This window comes from Argiope bruennichi, chromosome 3 (genome assembly GCF_947563725.1).
Source record: "Argiope bruennichi chromosome 3, qqArgBrue1.1, whole genome shotgun sequence".
NCBI lineage: Eukaryota > Metazoa > Arthropoda > Arachnida > Araneae > Araneidae > Argiope > Argiope bruennichi.
Window position 1 is genome coordinate 19,138,198 of NC_079153.1, and position 21,802 is coordinate 19,159,999.

General features: G+C 34.0%; 1 protein-coding gene across 1 annotated transcript in view; it reads right to left on the minus strand.

Moving 5' to 3' along the window:
* Window positions 1–21,802, minus strand: part of LOC129964138 (glucose dehydrogenase [FAD, quinone]-like) — a 52,158-nt gene that overhangs the window by 12,201 nt on the left and 18,155 nt on the right. Inside the window, exons 4-9 of the mRNA XM_056078832.1 lie at window positions 18,516–18,705; window positions 15,521–15,652; window positions 7,400–7,521; window positions 6,180–6,347; window positions 2,892–3,042; window positions 326–474 (exon numbers count right to left, since the gene is read on the minus strand). Of these exons, the coding sequence (XP_055934807.1) occupies window positions 326–474; window positions 2,892–3,042; window positions 6,180–6,347; window positions 7,400–7,521; window positions 15,521–15,652; window positions 18,516–18,705 (912 nt within the window). The remainder of the gene's footprint in view (window positions 1–325; window positions 475–2,891; window positions 3,043–6,179; window positions 6,348–7,399; window positions 7,522–15,520; window positions 15,653–18,515; window positions 18,706–21,802) is intronic.

Here is a 21,802-nt window from a genome sequence, read left to right on the forward strand (position 1 = left end):
TACATTATAGATTTTTAAAGTTTGTATGAGTATTTTGAACGTTATATTTATTAAAAGTTCAACAGCTTCAATTGGTTGTTGAATCACCGCATTCCACCGGCTTTTTCATTGCCACAATATTGCAATATTGATATCTACATTACACATGTTATATCCTTACGAAGACATTCTTCATCATAGGTAAGAATTTATTTTATTTCTAAAAAAATGAAATGATAAATTAATAAAAATACTTATTAGAATTGAAAGCAAATTAAGAACATATTTAATTTAATGTCAAGAATCTTTTTATCCCTAATTCGAACTTTTCATTGTTCTGACTTACTTCTGGCTTCAGTCCCACTTCATTTTGTGCAACTTCTTTGGGGATTTCAGCAAAATATAGCTCATAATCAGGATAATCCACTGGAGGATTTTTAGACTTTTTGTTCAAGAAGGCGAGATACGATTGGAATTCCGCAGATGCTAAAGGACCTGAAAGAAATCGTTTGAATTACTTGTTATGAAATTTCAGTTTACATCTTGTTGGCTTGACACCTTTTAATATTTCTGTATTTTATGTACTTTATATATTTTCATTTCATGTTATAGATCTCTTAAGAACTATCAGAACTACATCAATTTCATCACTGCATGAATCACAAAATAAAAAAGACAGCAATTATAATATTTATATTTATAAATGATTCGGAGATCAAGTGGTTATCCAGTTTTGAGCTTATTACAAATCGCGAAAACCACACTAAGATCTTCCGTTCAGCAGTTTCTGTTAATGTTTTAACGAGGGGACAAAATATTGTTTAACTTGTTACACATTGAAATATTTAATCATAAGCAGTTTAAAAGTTAACTTTTTCATTGTTAACTTTTCAAATGCTGTGTTCAAAAAGCTTTAATGTATGCATGCATAATGAAATTCAAGATTTTTATATCAAGATAGTTGTCAACCCTGGAATAAAGATGAGCTACCAATGAGTGGCAATCTACAAAGTTAATACATGAATTCTACAATATTCATATGCATCCTTTTTAAACATATTAAGGAAATATCAAAAATGTCTTTTTTTTTTCACAGTATTAAAGATTTTACAGATCATTTATTGTCATTTTTTGAAGTTTTTCGACGAAGAAAAGACGAAAGCGGGGAAGATTTCTTTCTTTCTGATATTGGCTGGTGAAATCAATGGAATTTAAGAGATAATTAATTAAATTTGTAACCTTAAACTGGATACGTCGACCCACACGAAGGCACACGGAAAAATATGAATGATCGGATTGCAACAACATCAACACTGTCCAGAATTGTGGTTGAGACCTAAGGTCTATCACCGGCCACAGTACAGCCCCTCTTTTAGGAAACATGTCCCTTCATTGAGGGGAACGGCCGTCCCCCACCTTTTTCTATACCCACCAGGGTGGCCAGAACCAATCACCATGCCGGAAGCTTCTCATCCTCAATTACGAGGTGCCTACCTTGAGATCAATTAAATTTGTAAGGATCTCTTTGCTTCCTGAAGTATTCGATTCCAGGACTCGCCTTGAGTTAATATGATATTTTTAATATTATTTAAGTCATCTTTGTTAAATATATTATCGAGTGTTTTCATTCAAATTTAAAAACGATTCAGAGGTAAAAGACGTTTTCAAATGTTTTATATTATATGAAAGAATTTAATGCTCAACAAGATGTTGCAGTTTTAAATTTTATTGACTTTTTCTGTTTCCAGAGCATTGAAATGTAATGTTAGATAACAAAATTTGATATTTTCAACCATATTTATTTTTTAAAATTTGATAGAGGTTTTAATCCTTCAGATATATTTCAAGCAATTTCGTGCGTCAGATGTTTGCCATTTAAAGTAAGGCTGTAAAAAGGAACGGTTTAAACTACTTTATAAGAATTTTGTTGTAGAAAGAGATGGTTCAATGCTTTAAACACCATTTGGTTACCGTTTCAAACCAGCGGTCATCTCCACAAAACTTTCTCACATATTCCATAAACTTGCCATGCCATCGAAGGCCTTACATGGCATTCCCATACAATATTTACTATATATTAACTTTTATCATGAATTTGGCGTTTTACTTGAATTTATCTTGTCATCCTTGGCGAGTTAATTGGTGATAAATCCCTGGTATGCTGTTAATAATATCGGAAAATCGAATTTCTACTTTTGACATGTTTTTCTTAATTGATTGAAACAAAGATTTGACACAAAACTATGCATATAGTCACTAAATCACATTAAAATTTTTTATATATTTATGTCGATGCATTTTTTAATCGGTTTACATATTTCTGAAAGTAGAGACCACCAGAAAATCAATCCGTTGTTGGATTTGCCTCAAAAGTTGACAGATATATCGAGTATTGGCTATGAGGCTTTCTTCATTTTACAATTATCGTGTTAACTTATATCAACAGGCGGACTTTTTCTGAACAAATTTTACTCAAAAATTGAATGGAATTCTGGAAATTTGGTGTAAAGACCGCATACCATATTTCAACGACCTAGTTTCAAAGCGGTTTTTCAGTTATCTTTGTCATAGACAGACGGACATTTGACAAAAAGGTGTTTTTTGAATTGAGGGAGGTTTAAACAGTGGAGATATGTAAAAATCTCGAGTTCGAAGTTTTTCATGATTACTATACTTTCTCTATATTAATTATATGAGAAAGTAGAAAGTAGAATCATTTGTCATTGTCCCGTTGGAGGTCATGTGATGTTCTTGAGTTAGGCGCGGCCTTCAAAAGTGGACAATAGTTGGCTTCGTGTGAACGCTGCTTTAGACAGGCAAATCAACTAGGTTAAGTATATGAAAAAGTAGACTTAATTCTATTAATTTAATTTTAACTTAACTTAATTTTTGAGAAAAGCTTCAAGTCATACCTGTTCTGCTAAAAACGTATTCATAGATGTTCTTATTATTCGTCAGCTTTTGGGGCACTGTAGGAATCTTAGGACTCAAAGTATAAGACAGAAATCCGGCAATATGGTCCTGGAGATTATCACCAACAGGCAAATCAGCAACGAGAGGAATCTGTTAACAAAATTGTGAGGAAATATAAATATTTAATTTTAGAATAATATATAATGGATTTCAAATCCTGTCGGTTAAATAATATGTAACATTATTTTGATTGAAGAAGATTACAGGTTTGAAGACATAGAGGAAACGTTGTGTTTTTAATTCTCTTAATATCCATTTCGTGAAAGCATAATTATTTACAAGAAGACGCAGCGCGCCACAAAAGCAGAAGTAAGAAAGAAGGGACGAACAAATGATCACTAGTCTTATATGAGATAGGATTTCCGGCCACGTACCGATGGAATACATGTGTTGACCTTTGACAAGGGCAACGGAAGTATAACTTTCATTTGATACGTAGTACTGATGGCGCATTAGTTTTACATAGGAATTAATTAAACCGAAAATGGAATTCGATCAAGAAATAAGAGAATATTTTTAGAATGAAGTTACTATGGGCTAAATTAAGATAAAATCTTGGAAATTAATTAAATTGAAATTAGAATATATATATATATATATATATATATATATATATATATATATATATATATATATATAATATAATATAATATAATATAATATAATATAATATAAAATTGGTTTTCCCTGAAAGCTTAATTTACATCTTCTTACCACTCTGTATGTATTCTTAACAATCAATTAAAAAAAATATCAAAATGATGTACCATTTTGAAAGTTGCCTGAGAAAAGCCACCCTAATGCAAAGAGTTAATAATATTAATTCAGTCGTGTCAAACACCTATAATAAACTAAATTTTATATCAAACTAGTGTTCTCTCCGAAGCTTTCTTACACGCTCTCAAATAAATGTAACAGCTTATTATTTTAATAATATGCCATCGGCGAACAGTAATTGTGAAAGACCACATTAGAGTGCGATTTTTGACGATAAATCACTCGGGTGCTGTTAATATCACAAAATCAAATGTGTATTTTTAACGCTTTTTTATGGCAATTGAAACCATAATTTGAGACAAAATTGCAATTCCATGCGCAAAAAATCACATTGCATATTTCATATATTTAAGTCAATGCGTTTTAGAGTTATCTCGTTAATATGCTTGCAACAGTACAGACAAATAGAGGGTCAATTTTTTCAACGAATTTAGTTCCATATTTGATGTATTTATACACTTTATATGTTAAATTCGTGTACAGAAATAAAATTATTATTTAGTTCTCTTCCTTTTGTAATTAATTTATATTCAGATCTGCAGAAAGACAGATTTCCTTTGATTGGACTTTGTATAAAATTTGATAGAAATTACAAACTTGGAGACCATATACTGTCTAGCTAAAAGCGTTTTTGTGTTATGTTCACAGACAAAGATAGACATAAAAATATGTTTTTCTGATTCGTGAATTGTTTGAAACGTGGGAATTCATCCAAAATCTCGAGTTTGAAATTTATGGCGATTACAGTTTCTTCTCTTCATATACGAAGAAGTAAGGCAAAGTATATATTTCACTTTCTACTATCCGCCTCCAGAGGTCAGATGTTGACCCACCAAATTAAAAATATTCATTTAGTCATATCATAATATTTACTGTGGATAATAATTTTAAATTATGTTCCCACAATAAATAATTTAACCGCAAAATATTCTGACTGATTAAATGCGCTTGTCAAGTAGTGAAATTATTTGCACAATGAAATTTTAATTTTGGGGGCTTGTTAATTGTATTGTTACCTTCCATCTGTTTACTTGTTTTTGTGTTTCCAAGTTTTACTTGGGACATGTGTCAAAATTGGCAATCCGCGGAATAAACATAGCTAAAAATGGATGGCATATCTTGGAATTAAGAGATTTCATATACAATAAAAATTGGAGAAATCGGCACTATAGTCGCATCTGAGGGGCATTGACGAGAATATTTCCTCCTTATAGAGTAACAGACAATAAAGTAGTTTCTGAATTTCTTTCATAGAAGTAGAAAGTAGAGCGAGTGATCGTTGTTGACATCAGGTGTTTAGGTGCCATGAAATTTCATCTAACACAAAGATTGGTAAAATCGTTAGAGAGAGTTTGGATAGGTTACTATATAAATGTTTTTCGCCCATATAAAATGTACAGCAAAGTCGATAATTTTTTCAGATTTCTTACACAAATGGAGAAAAGTGGAAAGCAGGCGACAACTGATCACTTATCTAGGAGTCATGAGCTTTCAACTAAAATAAAAATTGGCGAAATTGGTACAATAGTTGAGACTAGGGGACTATTAATGTTTTCTATTTAATAAATGCACAATACTATGGTGGAGATATTGCTGATTTCAGATTTGTTGCATATCCGATTAAAAACTGAAATCAAAGAAGAAATGTGTTTATAAAACAAAAATACTGATTCGTTATAGTATTTTAGGAGGGAAGACTTTGCTTCCGAAATAAGATGAAACATCTTATTAGAAAGTTAAATAAATTTGTGAGTCAAAAGGTTAATTCTTAAATTGATTGCGATGATATTGTAGTGAAAAGCTTATAAGTAAGTTAACATCTACGGTACCCGAGCAATTGCTTTTGTATCGAGGTCATGTTACTGGACAGCGAACCACAAGGTCCCAGGTTCTATCCTCGCTTATTCCAATCCGCCACATTGGTGACCACCTCGGATGATAAACCTTCAACCTTTGTACAGCTGTTGTGGCGCCATCTACACACAGTAAACCAAAGTCGTCAGACTCACTTGACGCAGCAACACAAAAAGGCCGCAGCAACCCAAAAGTCGTCAGACTCATTTGACGCAGCAACCAATCACCCACACACGCCGCTCTCCATAACGCTTGGCGCTGCTCAAATGGGTACAGGCGCATTAGAATGGACAGCTAATACATCAGCCATATCGTTCGTCTCACCTATGACTCACTGGAGAGAGAGTCTGTAGTGAAAAGCTTATAAGCCAGTTAACAGCTACGCTACCCGAGCAATTGCTTTTGTATCGTGGTCATGTTACTGGACTACGAACCACAAGGTCCCAGGTTCTATCCTCGCACATCCCAATTCTCCACACTATTTAGAATTTAAAAATGAATTTTCAGCATAAAATATCGAAGGCAATATCAAAGGTAATCTATCACAGATAGATAATAATGGAATAAAAAATTGGTGGCAGATGAGCTCGGCTCACATTGAATTTTGCAAGATGTTCTTTGGGTCCGATTCCGGAGAGCATAAGAAGTTGAGCAGAGTTTGTTGTTCCAGCAGAAATGATCACTTCCCGCCTTGCTTTTACTTGGTGAGTCATCATGCCGCGATCGAACTCGACACCAATGGCTTTATTTCCTTGGAATAATATCTGTTAAAGATAATAAACAGATTTAATCAAATAGATGTAAAGATAATAAACAAAATTAATCAAATAGATGAAAAGATAATAAACAGAATTAATCAAATTTCAAAAATTTGAAACAGCTTTAAGCAGTGATTGAATACATTTATAAACTTAATATCACTCAAAAATTAATTAGCTATTCATGAAAATTGGTCTATTTGCAATAGATTGGTTTCAAATACACTCTCTTTATATTGTATACACACAAAAATATGTAGACTCAGCTTTACAAGGGATGCATTTCTTTTTACGGTTCAAGGACAGCTACAGAAGAATGGTTGCAAGTAACTGTCCGTGGTAATCAGTCTTTAGAGTAGAATAGAATTATATTTAATTTTATAATTGAATATATAATTATCTTTTATAATTAGAATATAATTAAAATATATAATCATCTATTTGATGAAAATTAAGGGGCTAAGACTATAAGATGTTATAAAATAAATAATTTATAATTAAAAAATCCGAGTCAAAATATAATTTTCTTTAGTAAGAATTATTGCTATAGTTCAGTTTTTCTTATTTTTCAACAAAAAAAATATATAAATCTATATAAAAAGTGCAAGGAATGAAAAAAAAACAAATGAAAAAAAATATTCTTTTTAACTGATATTTGTATTAAAATTAATTTATTAAAAATCAATTATTCTTTAGTTGTTTGTTTCAATAACTTTGATAATATTCGTTTCTTGAAGAGAAAAAAAGGAATTAAGGAAAGCTATTAACTATCAAGGAAGACAATAATTTAACTAATTCTTAAACTATTCAAAATTAATTTTAAAAGCTCAAAATGATATTGAGATGTATAGTATAATGCACAACTTAATGTTAGTTATACCATAAAACAATATTACATTGTACTACAATCAAATGCTCAATATCGTTTAATAATATGATCTAAAGATTAAAAGTACAAAAATGTGTTATACAAGGAAAATAACAATCTCTTAAGCCCTAAAATGTTTCATATATAAAATTATTTATGATAGAAATTTAAAAGCTAATAATGCAATTACTTTTTTGACAAAAGCGTTGCCAGCCATATCAAGATTAGTCCGGTTTTCTGCAGGCACCAAATAAGCTTTGGCTGTACTACAACGCTGAGAGTCCCTCGCCGTACTCTGGAAGTCGTCAAAACCTGTAAAGAATAATATTCGTGACTCGAATAAAGTATTACTATCTATTTCCCAAATACGGAAATCCTTAATTTGTTTGCGCATGCGCCAAGAACCGTTGATTTCATCAATTCAAAAGTGAGAAAAATCATGTGAAGGGGATGTTTGCAATTTATTTCATATATTAAACCCTGATTATCAGCTTAATTATTGAAGGAAGTACTCATGTACCAACTCAGGTGTCGCCCTCGTCATCTGACCGCGGTTCAAAATTACGAGGTCTGTTCCAAAATAGCGTGAGTGTTGCTTTAAAATGGGAAGTTAATATAACTAAACTAAACTTAAATTCAAAACGACGTCCCGTACAGCCATAGAAGTAATATTTGCCTATAATAAAGCGACTATGCTGAATTTTTGGAAACGGAACAGGTTACAGCACCCCTAGCAGCGAAATAAGGAAATTACAAAAAATAACTGGAAGTAATGGAGATTCAGCCTCAAAGTTCGTTAGAAATATACACGCTATATCACAATAAAACACAGGGAATCGTTTACTAGAACTATCTGCAAAATGTGTGGAGATATTTGCGATTAAAATTATGAATTTTCCCTAATTTAAGAAAGGGTTCTACTGTTTTTCCGAGTTAAGCAACAGTAAATTGAAATTTAAGCAACGAAGAAATGAAACAAAAAAAATTTTTTTTAATCTGATAAATGCTGTTGGAGGGGAGGAGGAGCGTCTGTGGATGCATTTTTCAGTTTTGAGACGAATCCTTTAATTACAAAGATCTCCACCAATTTTACAGATAACTCCATGAAATTTTTTTCCTGTGTTTTATTATGATATATATAAAGTATATTTTTATAATTGGACTTTTTTCAGCTCTTTCTTTTTTATTTTTGTTGTAATTTTCTTATTTCGCCGCTAGGGGAGCTGTAACATTTCTCAATAAATCCAACACAGTCTATTTTCTATACATACAGGATATTTCTCTTACTATACGCGAAGTCGTTTTGTATTTAAAAGGTTTTAAAAGATTTTACCGATCATTTGTGTATAAATATTACCTTTAAAATGTATACCCCTCAGGGGCTCACCTACTATAGGTGAGTACGGGTGTCCCAATCCCGAGGTACCCAGGGATCTTTACTCCTTTCATGATTCTCCTCCTCTACGCCTTCTGCTATTTGCTTGATCCTTCCATCCCTCGACGGCAGGCGAGGGAGCTCTCCATGAGAAGCTGTTGCCGCTCTGTTTGCTTCTTGCTTCTCATGGACAGTCAAAACCCCACGTGTTGGCCGTGCGTGGCAACCCACTAGAAAGACGGGTGGTGCACTGTGGTCCCCTGTGCATCAATCGTCTGGTAGCTGGTCACCTTAGTGGCTAGTCTGCTAGGGATCAAGCGAAGGGGTTACTCCTTGGGCTTGGCGTTAAGGGTGGTAACTGTCCCCGGGGGTAACTCCGAGCGTATAGGTTCCGGCTAGCACTAAGGTAAGTGCCGAGGCTGGGAATGGGCAGAGCCAGTGGCTGCCTTCCCTTGTTGGGCTCCGTGGTGGGCGGTGCCGTCGGACCTGAAATCTTGTTCATGTCGTATGGGACCTCAAACCAAATCTCCCTTCAGTGGGCGTCGCAAAGTCACTATTCCAATTACAAATCTTCCACGTTTCGATCGCTTTTTTATAATTAAACGAGTCTCAGATAAAAATGAAACATTTAATTCTGTGTCACCTTTTCTTGTGCAGAGAGCTATCACTGCAACAATTGGTGACGTCACTGGCATACGTAAATTGCGTTCTGGTGACTTGCTAGTCGAAGTCTCCACCAAAAAGCAAGCACAGCAGATAATGAAATTGAAAGCTTTGGCTAATATTCCAGTAATCGCTGCCTCTCATACATCTTTGAATTTTTCCAAGGGAGTAATCTCATGCGGTGAACTGTTCAATGTTCCCCTTGAGGAGATCACTTCGGAATTGAAACCACAAGGAGTGACCCATGTACGCCAAATTACTATTCGGCGAAACGAACAACTCCTTCCCACTAAGCATTTTGTCCTCACCTTCCATAGTCCAAATATTCCAGAATTCATATATGCTGGTTATATTAAATTACCAGTCCGACAGTATATCCCAAACCCTGTGAGATGTTTCCAATGCCAGCGCTTTGGTCACTCAAAGATTAATTGCCGCGGGACTCTAACATGCGCCCGTTGTGCAGAAAAAGGCCATGATAGCCAGGAATGCTCCGCAGAAGAAAAATGTGTGAACTGCGGTGGCAAACATTCATCATTTTCTCGATCCTGCGAACGCTGGAAACTTGAAAGGCAAATAACCTCTGTTAAATTCAAAGAATCCATTTCCTATCCCGAAGCAAGAAAAAAAGTTTTATCTCAAACACCCAAACCTGGTGTGAGTTATGCTTCCGTCGTGAAAACTCACTTTTGTGTAAATTGTAATTGTACAAATTGTGTCAAATATAACACGCAGATTACTACCTTTGAAAAATCATCCGATTCTGAGATGGAAAATGTAACAAATAATGCACCTGAAACTGACAAACTTGTTCGGACAAAACAAAAATCAAATTCTGAAAAAGCTCTTAAGTTAAAGCTTTCAAAACGGGGACTCTCACCGAAAGAACTGAGATTAAATTTTAAAAAATTTACAAAACAAAATTCAGTCGCTCTCGGACTTGCGACTAAAGGTAAAGCCCACAAAGACTTATCGTCTGTATTTGGTGGCTTACCTAAAAGTCCTGATCGTCTGTCACTCCATCCATCTGATGAGTATGAAGAATTACGCATGAGTTGCGAAGCTTCGGCAACTCATCTACTTGCTCCTACCAATTCTCAAGCGAAATCTATTTCTTAATGGGTACTTTCCTTTCATGGAATTGTCGTGGTCTTCGGTCAAAATTGCATGACATTAAGAACATCATTAACACATTTCATCCTGTTTGTGTAGGTCTTCAAGAAACATTCTTGAAACCTAATCATCCCTTTAAATTGCGCGGCTGTAATTGTGTCCGTAAAGACACCGAATCTGAAACAGGTCATTCAGGGGGTGTCTGTATTCTAACATCAAACTTATACCCGAGTACACATCTAACTCTACACACTTCTCTACAGGCTGTGGCTGTACAGGTTCACATTCGAACTTTGGTCACAGTCTGTTGCGTTTATTTGCCGCCCCACGATGTTATTTGTCAGCAAGAGTTTGACAAGTTGGTGGATCAGCTTCCTACTCCTTTCATTTTATTAGGCGACTTTAACGGACATAGTATTTTGTGGGGTTCGGATAAGACTAACTCTCGCGGGCGACAGATTGAGCAGTTAATTTCTAACAACTGTCTCTGTCTGCTCAACAGCGAAGAAAAAACTTACTTTCACGAACCCACACGTAGCTTCCATACACTTGATCTGGCCATTTGTACACCTGAACTGTTACCATTCCTCACTTTATCAGTCAGTAATAATCTTTATGGCAGTGATCATTTCCCAGTTATTATCTCCCATGCTGATAGCGGCGGTGCGATTCCTTGTCCTCCGCGTTTCCTATTCCAGCGGGCAGACTGGACTGCTTTCTCCCAACTAGCAAATATCACCGAAGCCATGGTCAGTACTGCGGACATTACCGAAGCAGTACAATATGTTGTAGATACAATTTTACATGCTGCTGCAAGCGCTATTCCAAAAAGTTCTCCTCGGCTAAGAAAATTTCGTAGGCCGTGGTGGAATAGGGCTTGTTACGAAAGTCGAAAGAAAGAAAAAAAATTGTGGAACATTTTCAGGAGGTACCCAACAACAGAAAACCTTGTTGCTTTTAAACGTGCCAAAGCCATTCCCCGTTCGATTCGTCGTCGTAGTCAGAGGGAATCATGGATTCAGTTTATTTCTTCTATTACATCCTCAACTCCAAGTAAACAATTGTGGAAAAAAGTTAAAGCTGTTAATGGTATGTATAGTGAGTTTACCTTTCCTATACTTTGTACAGGAAATACGAAATATACCGCCCCACTAGACATAACCAATGCTCTTGGGCATGCATTTGCGCAGGTTTCAGCATCCGATTCGTATAATCCTGCCTTTATGGCAGCTAAGAATTGTGCTGAACAAATTCATCTGCCTTTTAACATCCATAACAGTTTTCCCTATAATTCAGAGTTTAGAATGTATGAATTAAAAACGGCTCTATCTAAAGCACATGATACAAGTCCCGGGCCAGATGGAATCGCATATAATATGCTTCGTCACTTGAACACAGCTTCCCTTTCAAATCTGTTATTGTTATTCAACAGAATTTGGATGGAGCAAAAATATCCTTCACAGTGGCAAGAGGCTATTGTGATTCCAATCTTAAAACATAACAAAGACTCTTCAAATCCTCTGAACTACAGACCAATTGCCCTGACTAGTTGTTTATGTAAGACATTCGAACGCATGGTGAATGACCGTCTTATCTTCGAAATAGAGAAACAAGGATGCATTCCCCTGTTGTAGAGTGGTTTCCGTCGAGGTAGGTCCACATCCGATAATCTCCTCTTGTTGGAAACCCAAATTCGTAATGCCTTTGTTAAGAGAAATCACCTTGTCTCTATATTCTTTGATATAGAGAAAGCTTACGATCGTGCTTGGCGATATGGCATACTCTCAACACTTTTTAATCTAGGCTTTAGAGGAAATTTACCTGTATTTTTAAAAAACTTTTTATCTTATCGCACTTTTAGAGTTCGTATGGGAAACTTTTATTCTAACTATTTTATTCAGGCTGAGGGTGTTCCTCAGGGAAGTGTCCTTAGTGTCACTCTCTTTATTATTCAAATGAGTCAAATTTTAAATCATTTGCCATCATCTGTTAACGGAAGTCTTTATGTTGACGATCTTCAAATTTCATGCGAAGGAAATGATATGCAACTTATAGAAAAGAAACTCCAAAATGCTGTCAACAAGCTTGTAGCTTGGTGTGATAAAAATGGACACACCATCTCGCCAGAGAAAAGTCGGTGCCTCCATTTTTGTAGGAAACGTAATATTCATCCCGATCCTATCATTCACATACGTAACATTGCTATTCCCATAGTGAGTGAAATAAGATTTTTGGGGGTTATATTCGATCGAAAACTCACTTTCCTTCCTCATATTTTGTATTTGAGAAAGAGGTGTGAACGATCTTTGAACATCTTGAAGGTCCTCTCCAGAACTTCTTGGGGAGCAGATCGAACCTCCTTACTACGAATTTACGAGGCAGTCATTCTTTCCCGTCTTGATTATGGGTGCATAGTGTATGGATCTGCACGCCCTAGTGTTTTGCACAGACTGGACACTATCCATCATTCTGCATTGAGAATCTGCTCCGGTGCCTTTCGAACATCCCCCATAGAAAGCTTGTATAACATCTGCCACCAACTACCCCTCTATTTAAGGCGTAAAAAAATTACCGCCTTATATTACCTCTGAACGCAGTCTCTTCCGAAGCACCCTATATCTGAATTAACCCTTCCAGCAAGTCTTAGGAGAATTTATGATGCTCGTTCCTCCTGCATTCCACCGCTCAGTGTGAGAATAGAAACGCTTCTGCAGGACTCGGGCCTTAATAATTCCACAATTAGTTCTATTAATCACTTCTATTTTCCACCATGGGATAAGCCAGAATTTTCCTTCTTGAATCCATTTTTGGGATTTGAAAAATCCACAACAGCATCTGTGGTTTTTCAACAGTTGTTTTTCTATCATCGCTGTCAGTATTCATCTTTCATCCCTGTTTTTACAGATGGCTCGAAATCGGATAGGCATGTCGGTTGTGGCATTGTACTTCCATCTGATATACTGAGCTATCGCTTACATACCAGTTTTTCTATCTTTACTGCGGAACTGATAGCAATTTCCTGTGCACTTCAGGAAATTTCGATATCTACTAACCGAAGTTTCGTTATTTATACTGACAGTCTGAGTGCTTTGGAGACGCTCTCTCACCCCGACAATCAAATGCATCCTGTGGCATTAGAAATTTTGAACATTTTATGCCTTCTTCGAAATAAGGCATTTAATATTTTATTTTGTTGGGTACCGAGTCATTCGGGTATTTCGGGAAATGAAGCAGCAGACTGTGCTGCAAAAGCTGCTTCTTCATTTCTTTCACAAAATCTGCCATACAGTGATGCGAAGAAGTTCTTTATTCTTCATCTCTATTCCACTTGGCAGACAAACTGGAATGAACAGGTTCATAACAAATTACATACCATCAAACCTTTCACTGGATTATGGCCTATACTCCCTATACGGGGGTCGGATGTTAAATTGACCCGCCTCCGTATAGGACATACACGTTTTACTCATAAATATCTCATTTGTGGAGAGAGGAAACCCATGTGTCCTACATGCAGTACTGATTTTACTGTAAAACACATTCTTATTGAATGTCCAGATTTTAAATCACATCGTGAGTTATTTTTCCAATCATCGTCTCTAACTATGCAGGACTTGGTGGGTGAAAAACACCACCTAAAACTTTTTAATTTTTTAAAAGATATTCGCTTTTTTACGTGTATATGATAAATATTTATCTTGGATAAACTTAATCCTTTTTTCAATTGCGCTCTTTTTATTAACTTTGTAATTTTTTATCAGTTGTATCTTGTTTTCATATTTGAGGCATTTTCTTATATAGTTTCATTGAACTTGTGTTTTAATTTTTAAATACTACTCTTGTTGCTGGATATGATTTATTCTTAACCATATGTATGGCGCAGTTTAGCCAAGATTGGCTCTTGTGCCATTAAACCTCATAAACCCATAACCCATAAACCCATTTAAAATGTATAATTGTGTATTATAAAGATATAATAAAGTGTAAAATAATGATTTATCAATTATTTCATGAAATAATAGATTGCATTTTATGAAACAGCGGATTTCATACCTAAACGATAGCATTTAGAATATAAAAGTTCAACGAACTTTGCAACGGAAGCCGAAGTTAAAAACCCCCAAGCCCTTTGGTCTGCGTCGTTATCAGTACATAAATCCCAACATCTGTTTTGGCTTCAAGCAACTCAGACATTTGAGATAAGGTGGATGTCATATTAATTCAGTTGGGAGTTGATGGCATGTTTAAAAAGAAATAAAATCTAAGATATGTAAACTGAGATGAGTAATACTTTTTTAGTCAGAAAATTCACTTAAGTTATGAAATTTTATGAAATTTTTTTTTAACAAAAACTGTAGACATTAGATGAACAGCAAGCTTTTAATAACTTATATCAATTACCTGTAATCTATTTCGCTGATGATTAAAAAACTTGTAAATGTATTTTTCATGGAAAAAATAGAAAACAGCTAAACTTTTAACTTTAATTGTTGAGATGGCTATAGAAAACAGGCCTCCTAATTTTCCCTCGAATAACAAGATTGGGAAGTATATTTATAACCCCAATTTTTCATGTTTCAGTAAAGTGCTATTAATTTAATAGAAAATTTTTAAATAAAGAGCTGTAAATGTTAAAATAACCTGTAAATTTTTCTATAGAACATAATTAGGTTAGACTAGGAGTAAAATTTTTAGCTGCACCAATTTGGAAAAATATTTCTCATTTTTCTTTTTTAAATTAGAGTGAAGTAATTTTCAATTTTCTTTAAGTAAATTTTACAAGACGGAAGTAATTGGTAAAATATTCAAATCAATATCTGCATTAGTTTTAAAAAATCTGAACTTAAAGTGAAAAAAAAAAATAGAATAGGATCATCGGGGGGTGGGGGGTAAGAAAAAAAAACAGTGTCGTCGGTTAATGCTTGTAAGATTACCTTTTCTAAATATTGAAATCTTTTGAAAACTTTTCTCTGTATTGAGAATAGACCTCTATGACAACATATGAAGTAATGGAATAACACTCTTCAATTATTTTTCTGTTCACTAATTCTGACTGATAGAAAAGAACTTAAGACATTTTTCGACATATGTCACTATTTAGCATTCTGGCAATAAAAACATGTGTTTTTTAGTAGAATTATTCAATTTTAATTTACCAACCTGTCTGTCTGGCTCCGCTAGAATCGACAATTTGGTAACCCAGCTGCAAAGCTGATTCTGTAATAGGCCCTTTTATCTCTGATGTATATCTTGGCTTCTCGACAGTCAATGGACCACCAATGCCATGATAACCTAAAATTTACGGAAAAGATTTATTATATTGTCATTGTAATACCAGAAGAATTATCTAAGAATTACTGTTGTAAAACCAAACTACATTATCTAAAGAAATTTTGATGAGAAGTGTTATTAATTCAATTACCGAACAACCCTAGTAGCACACATATATTGTACAATATTATATAATATTTACAATATTCTGTAATATTGTTAAACATTGTTATACAATATCAATAGTTTACAATATTATATAAAATCACACAATGTTGTATAACATTGTGTAACGAAATGTGCTACCTGGAAAATCATGACAAAACGAGAAGAAGAAAACTCAGATAAGAATTCATAGGTCGTTTGAAATTTGTAATGCCACAGAACTTTACAAACATTCATCAGTAAATATTTTTCATGGATTTTAGATACGAGCAAAAGTAAATTTAGGAAACAATCTGATACCTCAAGAAAATAAAGAAACGTAAACTTTCCATTTGTTTAGATCTGAAAATATTTTAAGTTTTGATTAAAACCTGTTGTTGCTCAAATATGAAGGAAGTTACTTATTTTGTACGCTCAAGATGCCAATTTATAAATCTCATTCACAAATACGCACAAACGACTACTGCAATAATATCTTGAAAATGCATTTCGTTGATATGATGAATTTGCATAAGTACTTTACTGAAATCTATAATTGTGTGATCCATGTACTGTCCTTTACTTTTAAAAGGAGGTGAAAGTAATGACGCAGGTTCCTTGTATTCAAAGAATTATAATATATTCAATATGTTTAGAAATATATAATTCAATCGCAATACAGCACAAACAATAACTATATAATTGCACGATTCGCAGATATCATGGAATTCACTGGCATCGCCTTGGTTAGTATCTCGTCCGACACTCAAAAACTATTCCAGAACAGTTATGCACCTTTCGTAATCTGACGAAATGATACACCGAAGTTTATGGAAATTTCTTCATATCTCAGAACCAAGTTTTGCCACGCCTCGAATATCCCATAAGTATTTGACGCGAAATTCGGTAGCTGAATCAAAATTCTTCTTAAAAATGCTTGTAAAATTTACATCCACAAGTTGAGAGCCGCAGGATTCCTCTCCATTTTTCAATGCGCATGGAAGAAAGTGAAACCTTTTTAAAAGAACATGTATTATTAAATATATATTATGAGAATGAAAATATATACATTATAAATATATGGATTCACTAAGGTCCTTATACTACTTATTAAATGGATAATAACAGGAACCATTGCCCCAAATTTGGTATCTAAATACGTTAAGATAACCATGTCATGCATGATGAAATCGTTTACAATACCACCTGTAAGCGAATAATGGAGTTAACTTTCCTAGATCAAAGACGACACCAGATACAAGGAAAAGACCAGCTGATAAATTGTAGAGTGTCTTAGATTTAGAAAGAAAAGATACCTTGAGTGCAATAGTGCTGAGAATGAAGTATATGAAACACTGATTTGCATGGTGCGATTTTTACATTTGCGAACTTGTGATGCAACAACTCGCGATAGCAGATCATCATTTGAGCAATAAACTTTGATTCGATGTTGGATAACATTTTGGGCATTGAAAATAAAATTGCCTGCATAATTAATTGTTTTGTGTTATTTTCAACTCTTTTCTGATATAAGAATGTTGGAAATGTCGAACAAACAAATACGCGTTTTATATGTTTTATTCTTAATGTTATAGCGCTCATTGCGTTTTTTTATACTAAATCGAAAACACACTGCAATTTTTGATTGATTTATTTTTTAACGTATTTTGCGGATCGCGGTGACCTGGTGGTAAGGTCTCGGCTTCGGATCCGGAGGGTTTTGGGTTCGAGACCCGATTCCACCAAAGAACCGTTGTGTAAGCGGGTATGGTGCACGTTAAATGCGTCCGGGCCAAACGTTATACCACTGGTGTGATGTGAAGAGGGGGGTGCCAGCTCTGGTGTCATCCTCGTCATCTGACCGCGGTTCAAAATTACGAGGTCAGTCCCAAAATAGGCCTAGTGTCGCTTTAAAACGGGACGTTAATATAACTAATCTAAACTATCTATATCTTGTACCGTTTTCGAGATTGGAAAGCTAACTCTGTTTATGTCACCAGGTGCCGATATATGATCTTACAGTATAGTGTTTATATGTACAAAGTGTATAAGTTTCTTTACTCATGCAAAACTCCTAATTTGTGGCAATAGTTGCCGCCTTTCTCAAATTGATGTGTGATAGGATTTCAGGAGATACCTTGTACATACAAGCATCTGAACGATTAAAAGCAATCATATAAAATACGGAGAAACAAAAAATATTTTGCTTAGTTACACCAGATTAAGCACTTCTTTTAAGATTGCAGATTTTTACGAAAGAGAAAAGTTCAGAATTCTCAGAATAGTTATTTAATTACGCTCTTTCACATTCCTTTTTGTTATGTTTAACTCCATTCGTTACGAAATATTATGCTATCTATATGTGTTTAAATATTCTTCACACATAGATTCGCAGCCTAGTCCTAGGCACTTTATGGAGGGAAGCATTTAAATTGGCATAATTTTTGAAGACAATTGTCATATAATCACAATTTTTTAAAAATTGCTCAAAGATATAAATGATAAATTCATTTTCTAAAAACCATCAATTTAGGAAAGTTTTCGTTAATTTTTAATTCCATCGATAACTATAAATGACAAACAAGTAATTAGTTTAAAAGTTCTTGATGTGAATCTCATGCTTTGCTTATTTTTCACAATTTCAAAAAAGTGCAGCTTTTCGGCAACCAACAAATTCAAATCAATTTTTGTCATTAAGAAACAAAGGCAAACATTTTAACTGGGCATTTGTTTACTTTACCGGTTGCTAAGTATGCCGGATCTTGGTTGTCCTCCATTTTCAAAAAGTAAGGCCATACTTCCTTGAAACTCCACCCTGTTGCACCATTAGCTGCCCAATCATCGTAGTTCTTCCGGTTGCCTCTGACGTAGAGCATCGCATTCAACAAGCTTGATCCTCCGAAGCCTTTGCCGGCCGGGAATATAACTTGCTACAAGTTGGAAAATAAAAAAATTTAAAAAATATGATTCTATAGTAAAGCTAATGCACTGATTTAAAGTAAAATTTATTCATATAATTTCTTTTCGTTCTTATAATATTTAACCCTATGATTCCGGACTCGTCTCATTTGGCATAACTCTGACATTTTGGACTCTACATTTTCGGACGCATAATTGTTCTCGGCCTTGGCCAGGACGACCCGCCTATCCATAAGGGTATAAACTTTGAAAATCATAGGGGGGGGGATAACTATTTATTGAAAGACTTACAATCATAGCCAGAACATGGGCAATAATTAAGTGCATACATTATAGTTGGTTTAATTAAAATAAAATATTTAAATTAATTAATAAACAAGCTTATTTTGGAGTGAATATATTTAATTTAAAACTTAAATAAAAAAAAAACAGAAAAATCTAATAAACATAAAAATAAAATCACAACGCCTAAAGGACGGAAGATATAGTATACTGCATAGCAGTATCAAACAAAAACTTATTAACATTCAAAGTAGAATTAATCGACAAAAATAGAAAGAAAATGAACAACTCATTTAAGATTTTAAATAAGGCAAGGGCAGCAAAAAAAATGACAAATAAGGCACCACTAGAAAAAATTATGCACAAGAAAGTACAAAATTTTTAACAACTATAATAATGAGATGCTATCCAAAATAAAGGAATAAATAAAGCAAGACCGCCAAGAATTCAGAGCACAAACCCACCTCATAACCTTCTTAATTTCGTTACAAATATCTCACGATTTCACACATTTTCCAATTGCTCTCAGCGAAGCCTCACTTCTGAGCAGCATCTCATACTTCACTTTTATTCCACACTCATGTTTTCAAAATTTACAAAAAAGAAAAAAAAAATTACATTTTTTTATGCATTTAGTTCATGATTTTATTAAATAATTTTCTTTTAGTAAGTGAAATTTTTAAGAAATATATAATAGTTTTAAGATATTGCTGAAAGTTCATGAGACTCGCTTCACTTTGGAAATGGCATTTTCAAAACTCTATAATGTCATATTGTTGTTGAGTTTCTAATGGTTCTTGTCTCTAGACAAGCCCACTGACTTTAAGAAGTCAATTGTGGTTTAAACCAAGGGTGCGTCTCTTGTTTTTACAGTACCGCCATCTAGGGCCAAGAGAACGACTTAGCTACACACACGTCACAACCCTTTTTACGGGGCGGACTTCATTCACACATTTCATTCACTTATCCACATATCGTAATTTAGACCTGAATCAGAGAACAATCACCCCTGATCCAATACCCCCAGTGGTATTACTCTTAAATAATGTCATAATTTATTTATTATTTATTTTTTATTTTGAACTTATCTACAATTTTTGGGAAACCCATCTAATGCCAGAATATAAGGAAAAAAACATAATATTGCTGTTGATTGTCTTTTATAAATATAACTACGAATTTTTTCCATTTCTCGGTACTTTCATTTTAAAGAAGTCTTTCTTACATTCTTTGATTCACTTGATATTTATCTTAGCGGTTTTTTTGTACCTATGTTTCTCTCAATAATTCCGTAGTAAACGATTCCAATTCCCCTTCACTCCCCAACTAGAGAGTTAATGATGCTTTGCCATTATCTTTTTCTTTATACAGAAAAGTTTCCTTTTGTATGGATTTTAGCTATGGGAATTTACGTTCAGTGGTGGCGGGGTGGTCGGCTGTACGCAAGAAGAAGAAGAAGCTATGGGAAGTTTTTCGTCCGTCACTTGAACATTCCTTCCAAAGTTTCGGAATTTGCAAATTTTTCTTATTTGTCTTTTAATCATACTGGTCAGTCAACAAACAAGGGAGTCACTTTTAATATCTTATGTTTAAAAGGGTTTTTTTGTCTATTTTTATTCGTATTCTTCCTTTCAATGAATTTTTGCATTAAACATTCTATATATTATTCTTTTTTTAAGGCAAATATCTTTGAATTTTTTGCTGCATAAATTTTGTATTCATTCTACTTTCAAGAACTACCTTCATTCACTTAAATATTTATTCAAACTACAAAGTGGCCATTCAGTTTTTTTTATTCTTTCTATTGTACTGTCATTTCTCTAAAGTTCTTCTTAAAGATCAGGGCTTTGTTTATCTTTCTTCATATGTTCATCTCCATTATTTAGAAACCTTTTTGACGTTAGATAAAAGCAAGCAGAAGTATTAATAGAATATAATCCCATTGACTTGCTTCATTTTTGTCTATAGCGTATCTCTTTTCTTGTCTATTGTTAGATTACAAAATTGCTTTATTCGTTGTGTAAGTATTGTAAAAAATTTCAATCATAGGTTTTTACCGTATTATGGAATTTTACTATTTTCTATGTGAGCTTACATCATATGTTTCATATAATACGCTCCCGCGTTTCCTATTAACTATGCCATTCAGTCCTATAGCACAACTATGTCTAAACAGTTTTCAATAAGAATGAAATAATTTTTGGAAATAAATGAAAGGTAAAATTTCCAATTGATTCAAAAATACAAGCTTTCGTTTTTTACTAGGTTAATTATAATTATCTATAATCGTAGGTTTTTTTTTTTTAACTTTCATGTTATTGTGGCGAATATGTATGGGTGAGGATAGAACCTGGGACCTTGTGGTTCGCTGCCCAGTAACATGACCACAATACAAAAGCAATTGCTCGGGTAGCGTAGCTGTTAACTGGCTTGTAAGCTTTCACCACAGACTCTCCCTCCAGTGAGTAGGAGGTGAGACGAACGATATGGCTGTTTAGTTTTGATGTAGTAGCTGTTGATTCTAATGCACCCATACCCATTTAAGCATTATAAGCTTTCACCACATTATCAATGCACGAAGGCATTCCTTTAAACAAATATTAAGACCGAAAGATAGTAAAAAGCTGTTTTCCAAGTCACTGAAAAATAGAATTTGCTTTCACTTTCGACTTAAACAATAAATTTACTCATCATTCTGAAATAAATAAAAAAAAAATCAACCATCTATCTACTTTGTAATTAGGAAACAGACAGAGTAGTTCTTCGAAAAATAGGTCGAAATTCCAATGATAAATTTTTGAGAATTGTTTTGTATTCCCGTAAACA